Source organism: Salvelinus sp. IW2-2015, unplaced genomic scaffold (genome assembly GCF_002910315.2).
Source record: "Salvelinus sp. IW2-2015 unplaced genomic scaffold, ASM291031v2 Un_scaffold3060, whole genome shotgun sequence".
NCBI classification, from domain to species: Eukaryota; Metazoa; Chordata; class Actinopteri; order Salmoniformes; family Salmonidae; genus Salvelinus; species Salvelinus sp. IW2-2015.
In genome coordinates, this window is record NW_019944352.1 from 67,006 (window position 1) to 76,096 (window position 9,091).

Below are 9,091 nucleotides of genomic sequence, written 5' to 3' on the forward strand. Positions count from 1 at the left end.
ACAGCGTTCCGGTCTGAGAACCTTCTAGAGCCACATAAATCCCCGTGCACTATCATCTTGAGCTCTAGAACAGTTTCTAAAGTTCCAAAGCTCTAGGTCTGATGTTCTTTGATAGTTCGAATGAGGTAACTATTGCAGGCTCTGTATGTCTCTAAGCCCCACTCTATGTCACTCCATCCTAGCGTGTTTGTGTGTGTGAGCTTTTCTTGGAAATCTGATGGAGAAATGATTGATTTACAGTTCATGAGGGTTACCTAGTCCACATATGAAGTTTTGAAATGATCTGAACTTTTTAACCCTTCGAAACAGCATCAATGACCCCAATTTAAGGCACTTCCGGTTGACACAGGAAGCTGAAAGTGAACACATATCCTCCGTGGGGTAGTTCTTACAGAATGTTGAGTTGTAAGTCTTTACGTTAAGAACTGACTTATTACAGAGGGTTGAATGATTGAGATTATTTCAGAAAATCACGGAAATCACGTAGGGTTCCGAAACCCACCTTAACGGATTCGTTTGGACACGCCGCAACTGGATCTGTAACTTTTTGGGGAAAAACACATTTCTTTGAGCATCACCAATTGTACGATTTCTCTTAATTACGATAGATAAATGTCTGGTTCTTTCCTGACACCGTAGGTTCATGTACTTGACGTGAAGTGGTCAAAATAGCGCTCTATTTTTGTTTTTGACCTTTAATCCCAGAAAAATGGCCTTAACTCAAAAAGCGTTGAGGCCTCGGCGCCATCTTGTTCGGGCTAACTGCCCATTATGCCAAACCTATGCTACACAAGTTTCGTCTTCAAAGTCTTTCCGTTTAGGAGAATGGCCATGTAGTGTGATGGTGATTTGTACATTTGCAATATGATTACATTCGCCACCTGTGGTATTTACCGGGACAGCGAAAAATTACCAAAATTTGAAAATTTTATAAAAGTTGTATAAATGTCCAAGAGACTCTCTCGATGACTTCCCGGGAAGATCTGGCACCGGTGCAGGCCCGCCGGTGTTGGCGAATTTAGAAACATTCGCGGACTTCTAGTAAAGGATTTGCAATATGGAGTTTCTCATCAATCATACAGAAAATGCCAAAAAGTGCCCTTCATGTATATAAGGGAAAATATGTTTGGTATTCTTTTAACAAATTCTGTGTTTTATTCATGTGCTGTTCTATAAACTAATGTGTGTTCATCAAGTTTCCGACTGTACAAACTCTCACTATCAGTAGCTGTAATTTGTAGCAAGCCCAGATTATGTTTTGAGAAGGAGATATCTCAGTTTCAAGGTCTCAGCTTAGAGAGAAGAAGACTGGTGAGGTGTGTCTGTCAAATGCTATGAACCAGTATTGTCGGTCACATGAATGGAACAAAACGGTAATGATTCAATTAATTATGTTAAATCATGCACAATATTACTTGTATGTGTATCGCCCATATATAAGACAACTGCTGGGTCTGACCAAGGGAGAGCTCCTGAGTTGACATGTGTACTATGGTACATTGAGTTGGGTCTGACCAGGGAGAAGCCTCCTGGATTTGAATGTGCTTGACATGTGTACTATGGTACATTGAGTTGGGTCTGACCAGGGAGAGCTCCTGATTGACATGTGTACTATGGTACATTGAGTTGGGTCTGACCAGGGAGAGATCCTGATTGACATGTGTACTATGGTACACTGAGTTGGGTCTGACCAGGGAGAAGTCTTGATTGGTTGGAACCTCTCCAGCTCGATGACAATAAACAATGATTAATTTCAGATTGACTTCGAGTGTCTCTGTGTGGAAGAATTTCCACGACATGATTTTGAAAACTCAATTAAGGGAATGAACTGGAATGATCTCTTGTTTATACAGATGGGGAAGCTGATCAAACGTGCCATTAAAATATGCATGAAATTCTCATAACACAGCAATATTGAGTTATTTACACAACTTATGTCTGCATTGGCGAAATCACATTTAAAAGTATACAAACGTGCCATTACTTCATTACCTCGATTACATTCCCAATTACCCTTCATACAATCCCATGAAACAGGAGGCTTAGACTTGTTATAAGTCATCATGAAAAACACAAAAACAAATCAATTATAAAAAACATATAAATACATAAAAAAAAGAACTGACAAAGATATTAGCTCACAAAAGATACATAAGATAAAATATGCATGGAATTCTCAGCTAGTCAGGCTAGTCAAAGATACACACCACCACGTTGACATCTTGACCAAAGACCTTCCTTAGATTCTTTAGGGGATTACAACTCACTCTGTCTGAAGGAAGGGAGGAAATGGACTCACTAAAGGGGATAGCTGAGAGGGCAGAGAAGGCACGTGACATCACCGACATGGTGTTGAGAAAAGGAACTGAGTCAAGTTCCAGGATGATCAACCTTCTTGGTGAGCTGGACCAATGTCTTACGAAAGGTCCAACCACACAGCCTCTCTCCTTCTGCAGCCTCCTGGAAGTGTGGATCTTCTAGCAGGAGGGTCAGTTAGTCCTCCACTAGGTACCTAGCTGGACCCCTATCTAGCAGGAGGGTCAGTTAGTCCTCCACTAGGTACCTAGCTGGACCTCTATCTAGCAGTCAGTCCTACACACATTCAACATAAATGTATTTTATGAATATATTGTACAGTGTTGGCCTGTACAATACAACCACCTCAGTCTATCAGCAGCTTTCCTGTTAGAGGTTCATGAGAGAGACTGAATATCAATTCAACCACCTCAGTCTAACAGCAGTTGTCTCAGTGAGAGCCTCACGTCTGGAACACATTGAGCATGGACAGACATAAGGAGACATTTTTTTAAATGTTTGTTTAATTAAAATGTTTATCTACCTGCCCAGGGACTACATTTGAAAACTAGCTAGCTGGCTAAATCTGGTACATTTACAGAAATGTTGATTGGTGTGCAGAATCCCTGTCAAATACATGTAATACATTCTGTGTGTGTCTTTGTTTAAACTGTGTATGTGAGTTGGTCTCTGATTACTGTGATTAGTTCAATGTAACGTCATCTACTATACATTCTAATCAGTCTGTTTTGGGGTTTGCAGAATCATTGTATATCATTGCTTACCCATCCTATCATGTTACCACACAGATGTGACTGACTAGCTCAGTGGTTCCCATCCTATCATGTTACCACACAGATGTGACTGTCTAGCCTCAGTGGTTCCCATCCTATCATGTTACCACACAGATGTGACTGTCTATCTCAGCGGTTCCCATCCTATCATGTTACCTCACAGATGTGACTGGCTATCTCAGTGGTTCCCAACCTTTCCCATTCTGGAGACCATCAAATCACCATCAAAAGCTCTTGAGGACCACCATTCACCATTCACAGAGTCGCTGATTTTTCCCACATCAGATATGTTGATGTTTAAATTCTGTCAATACATGTGAATGTAACAAGTCCTGTAAAAGTCTATTAACATAAACTATTTGTATCATGAAAAGGAATGTAAAATTGCTTATAATACCATTAATACTCCTGTTATTATTATTGAATAATAAAATACTACAATCTAAAAATAATTGCAGACCAGCTGCACCACCCCCACGGATCACAGGTTGGGAACCACTGGTCTAGAGTCCTTCTGCCAAACCTGGTTGTTGTGTCACACTGCCCTCTCCTGGTCTAGAGTCCTTCTGCCTGGTTGTTGTGTTACCACTGCCCTCTTCCTGGTCTAGAGTCCTTCTGACCTGGTTGTTGTTCACACTGCCCTCTCCTGTCTAGAGTCCTTCTGCCAAACCTGGTTGTTGTGTCACACCGCCCTCTCCTGGTCTAGAGTCCTTCTTGCCCAACCTGTTGTTGTGTCACACTGCCCTCTCCTGGTCTAGAGTCCTTCTGCCAAACCTGGTTGTTGTGTCACACTGCCCTCTCCTGGTCTAGAGTCCTTCTGCCAGACCTGGTTGTTGTGTCACACTGCCCTCTCCTGGTAACACTGCAAAACAACACCTAATTAAAGCAAATCATTAAATAAATAAAATGTAACTGCAGTTTTACTTGTTAGAATCTTAATTTATAGGCTGAATACTGGTATTAAGTGTATGAAGACTTTACATTACATAAATATCAACAAATAAACCTATAGGTGTTGAATCCGCCCACTGTGTTGAAACAGGAAGTATATTTATAAGGAAGTAGAGGAAAGGGTCTCTTATTATAGCTCAATGGTGCCACTACTTCGCTTCACCTCCGTTCTGCCAGTAAGAAGACCTAGCAAGAAATAAGGTTGTGATCTCTGTGATTTTCCTTCAAAATAAAGGTCCCGCAGTGATGATGATGAAAAATAATACAAATGGTTGAAATGTGTAACATTTTATGAGGAAATRTTAGCAGACTTAGAATGTTGTTTAACAATATGAAAAACGCAATGAAGTCAATATTCTTTATAGCACAAATAATAATATAGCATTGACATTTGTTAACAGCATTAAAAGTAATTATTACTAGATAATTGCCATGGTAACAGCAGTAATACAAATAACCAAACATTATCCAAGATATCCAACAGAATGATCTAACATAAATCCAAGATGGCGTAGCAGTCAGACGTCTTTGTCCCGTCGTGTCCCTTCTATATATAGTTTTATTCAAATTCTTTTAAAAATATTTTCTTAAACCTCAACTTCTAAATACTCTCCTGCAACCAGCCTCACCCAATGTTTTTTTATCTAAAGTATTTCTACTTCGGATCTGGAATCCCTCAACTGAAGCGAGCCAGCTACCAGCTATCAGTCAGCAAACCACTTCTAGCGGTCATCAGCTTACTTTTAGCTCAAAAAGCTCTCGCCAGTTCGTACAACGTGACTCAAACCAGAGCATAAAGGACCTATTTTTCTCTCCATATCCCCGGATTCCTACCGCAAACTCGGAACATTTTCACCTGGATCCTCGCAACTAGCTAACCGCAATACTGGTTAATAGCATTTGACAGACCAACACCTCACCAGTCTTCTTCTCTCTAAGATGAGACCTTGAAACTGAGATATCTCGTTCTCAAAACATCATATGGGCTTGCTGCCAAATTACAGCTACTGATAGTGAGGATTTGTACAGTCAGCCACTTGATGAACACACATTAGTTTATAGAACAGCACATGAATAAAATACAGACATTTGTTAAAAGAAAAACAAACATAATTTCCCTAACAGTAATTTAAGTGTCTTTGTCCACAGACTAGGAGACAGGCCTCAGCATCTTCAGATTAGCTGAAGAAGTGTCTTTGTCCACAAACTAAGAGACAGGCCTCAGCATCTTCAGATTAGGTGAAGAAGTGTCTTTGTCCACAGACTAGGAGACAGGCCTCAGCATCTTCAGGTTAGGTGAAGAAGTGTCTTTGTCCACAGACTAGGAGACAGACCTCATCATCTTCAGATTAGGTGCTACAAGACAGAGGATGGAGGAGAAGGGAAGAGAGAGATCAGAAAGTATGGAGAAGAATGAGGAGTACACCTGAGATAATGATGTGATGATGGTCCTATGATACACCTGAGATAATGATGTGATGATGGTCCTATGATACACCTGAGATAATGATGTAATGATAGTCCTATGATACACCTGAGATAAGGATGTGATGATGGTCCTATGATACACCTGAGATAATGATGTGATGATRGTCCTATGATACACCTGAGATAATGATGTGATGATGGTCCTATGATAGAACTATAATAAGATACATTTATTACAGGCAGCAACACAAAAACATGCTTCCATTCTGAAAAATACTTTCTCTTTGATCTGGGTAGTTATGTTTTTATTTGACCTATATTTAATCATTCCACATATTCGAGGGAGGGAGAAAAGGGTCTTACCTAGATTCACTCAAGTACTTAACAAGATGGTGTTCATGTTCACTGAGAGCTTTGAGACAAGCTCCCATCACTTCTGGTCCTTTAGGGAGGACTGCATTCAGTAGTTCTCTCATTTGCTCCTGTTCAGTTGTTTCAGCTTTTATTCTGGAGTACTCTTCTTCACCAATCATGTACTTTGACCGCAGAACTTCTGCTATTGGCTTTGGGTTTTTGGCTCGCTGAATGAGTTCAGGCCTGTGTTTCTTCAGAAACTCCTCAGCAGGAATCCCAAGGAGTATTAATGCTGAAAGGGGGTCAATTAAATGAATGTGTCTTTAGGGTGAACAGCAGATGTTTCTACATCTAACAGTCTCTCCAGTTATAATTTCTCTGATAGTCATTTCTTGTATAGAGCTGACTCCAGGGTTGTAGTCAATTCATATTCAAGTCAGTCAATAAAATAAATAAAATTACTATTCTGTTCATTGTGAAGTCATTGAAAATAGATGCCATTTTCCAGATATTGAATTGGAATTTCAGTTTACTTCCTGAATTGACTGACTTATTTGGAATTTACACCTACCCTGGCTGACACGATTGTCCATTCTACATAACATACAGAGCCTTGCAAAAGTGTTCATACCCCTTGGATTTCTCTATTGTGTTACATGCTGGGATTAAAATAGATTTAATTGTAATGTTTTGTCAACAATCTTCTGAAAATACTCTGTAATGTCAAAGTGGACCTGTCCCCCATATATACATCATCTGGAAGGTTCCTCAGTCAAGTATCGCATTTCAAGCACAGATTCAACTTTACACAAAGACCAGGGATGTTTTTGAAAGCCTCATAAAGAAGGGCAGTGGTTGGTAGATGGGTAACAATAACAAAATATGACATTTAATATCTCTTTAAGCATGGTCAAGTTAATAATTATGCTGTGGATTACTTATTAAACCACCCAGACACATCGAAGATACAGTCATCCTTCTGAACTGAGCTGCAGGACAGGAATGAAACGGCTCAGTGATGTTACCATCAGGACATTGGTGACTTTAAAACATTTACTGAGTTCAATATCTGTGATGGGAGAAAACTGAGGATGGATCAACAACATTGTAGTGACTCCATAATAATGACTTAAATGACAGAGTGAAAATAATACAAATATACAGAATAAATATTCCAACTATTCCAAAACATGCATATTATTTGCAACAAGGTACTAAAGTAATACTGTAAAAAAACATCTACAAAGGAAGACACTTTCTGGCCTAAATGCAAAGCCTCATGTTTGGGGCAAACCCAACACATCACTGAGTAACTGCCTCCTTATTTTCAAGCATGGTGGTGGCTGCATCATGGTATGGGTATGCTTGTCATCAGCAAATACTGGGGAGTTTTTCAGGATGAAAAGAAACAGGATGGAGCTAAGAACAGACAAAATCCTAGAGGAAAACCTGGTTCAGTCTGCTTTACACCAGACACTGGGAGAGGAATTCACCTTTCAACCGAACAATAACCTACAACACAAGGCCAAATCTACACTGGAGTTGCTTACCAAGAAGACATTGAATGTTCCTGAGTGGCCAAGTTACAGTTCTTACTTAAATCTGCTTGTAAATCTATGGCAAGACTTAAATGGCTGTCTAGCCATGATCCCCAACATATTGACAGAGCTTGAAGATATATGAAAATAATAATGGGCTAATTTTGTATAATCCAGGTGTGTAAAGCTCTTAGAGACTTACCCAAGAAGACTCCCAGCTGTAATCGCTGCCAAAGGTGCTTCTAAGTAACACGGGGGGCTGAATACTTATGGAACGACTATTTTAGGTATTTAATTTCTATCAATCTAAATATATATATTCTTTGACATTACAGCGTATTTTGTGTCGATTTTTGACAAGAAATGACAATGAAATCCCTTTTAATCCCACCTTGTAACACAATAACATGTGATGCAGATACTTTTGAAAGGCTCTGTATTTCTGTCTGAATGGTCTGTATCATTACACTCCAATGAACACGTTTCATGAAGACCTTCATCACCCCACAGAACACGACTCATGATGACCTTCATCACCCCACTGAACATGACTCATGAAGACCTTCATCAGTGTTCTTCATCACAACTTGAAGATATGTTAGCTCTGTAACCCGTTTTATAAACCTCGTCCACAAAAACAAACTTACATATTGGATGAGAGTCGTTGCTGTACACATCTGAAAAACAAACAAGAGAAAATATCATAAAACATGTTAATAGCATCTGTTAGAAAAGGACATTTATGATTGACATACTGTTCATGTATAGTATTTCTTACCTTTTGATACCACTGATTTCCATACTGTCCTCTCATCATCCCCGATTAACTCCATCTCAATGTCAACCCCTGTGTTTCCCATAATCATCTGACAACAGCTTGGTGTGGTGTCTGCAGGTAACAGCTGAATCCTCTGTAGGAGGCCATATGGTGCAACGATTGAGACAACAGACAGAGAGAGAAATAGTGAAATAGAATGATATTACTGTTATTCATATACAATATGACAGATTCATGTCCTCAGTCTGATAAAACTGCACCTCTGGATTGATGGAAGTGGAGCGGTGATTCTTGAACGCAAACGAACTGTTCAGCTTTAAGGGCCCGTTTGGACTTGGCAGGAGAAATTCTTTATATCCTTGGGACATCTGATCTTTCTCCCGTTCCCGAACAGCCTACAAAATGAGCAATGTAGTAGTCAGTCAGAATAATGTAGTCTCATAATTCACACAACATGCAGCTCACTGAGCAATCCGTTTTTGTCAACAACAAAAAATGTGTACACTACTGTTTTACTATCCCTTTTTTACCAGGATATTATGTTAAAGGTGTACCAGGTAAGTTGACTGAGAAGAGATTCTCTTTTACAGCAACGACATGGGGAAGAGTTACAGGGGAGAGGAGAGGGGGGAAATTAGCCAATTGGAAGCTGGGGATGATTAGGTAGCCATGATGGTATGAGGGCCAGATTGGGAATTTAGCCAGGACACCGGGGTTAACATCCCTACTCTTACGATAAGTGCCATGGGATCTTCAGTGACAATGGAGAAGACAACCGTTTAACGTCCCATCTGAAGGACAGCACCCTACACAGGGCAATGTCCCCTTCACTGCCCCGGGGCATTGGGTTCTCCTCCGACCAGAGGGAAGAGTGCCGTCTACTGGCTCTTCAAATGAATGAGACAGAAATAGATTTCTCACAGAGCTGCATATTGTCTTTGTAATCTAGAGAT

At 40.0% G+C, this 9,091-nt stretch overlaps 1 protein-coding gene across 1 annotated transcript; it reads right to left on the minus strand.

The window, feature by feature from the left end:
• Positions 1 to 4,312: 4,312 nt before the first annotated feature.
• On the minus strand, positions 4,313 to 8,563 carry LOC139025682 (apoptosis-associated speck-like protein containing a CARD). The gene is made up of 5 exons (XM_070440842.1): positions 8,399 to 8,563; positions 8,139 to 8,271; positions 8,008 to 8,037; positions 5,832 to 6,114; positions 4,313 to 5,396 (listed from the first exon to the last, which is right to left on the minus strand). Exons 1-5 carry the CDS (start codon positions 8,504 to 8,506, stop codon positions 5,390 to 5,392), a joined length of 561 nt encoding a protein of 186 aa, XP_070296943.1. The 5' UTR covers positions 8,507 to 8,563; the 3' UTR covers positions 4,313 to 5,389.
• Positions 8,564 to 9,091: the final 528 nt, after the last annotated feature.

Excerpts from the sequence above, each read along its gene's own strand:
- LOC139025682 (XM_070440842.1), bottom strand. The coding sequence starts at position 8,506 with ATGTCCCAAGGATATAAAGAATTTCTCCTGCCAAGTCCAAACGGGCCC. Across the intron at positions 8,272-8,398 it reads CCACTTCCATCAATCCAGAG|AGGATTCAGCTGTTACCTGC; the intron begins GTGCAGTTTTAT and ends GGCCTCCTACAG. Across the intron at positions 8,038-8,138 it reads GAAATCAGTGGTATCAAAAG|ATGTGTACAGCAACGACTCT; the intron begins GTAAGAAATACT and ends TTTGTTTTTCAG.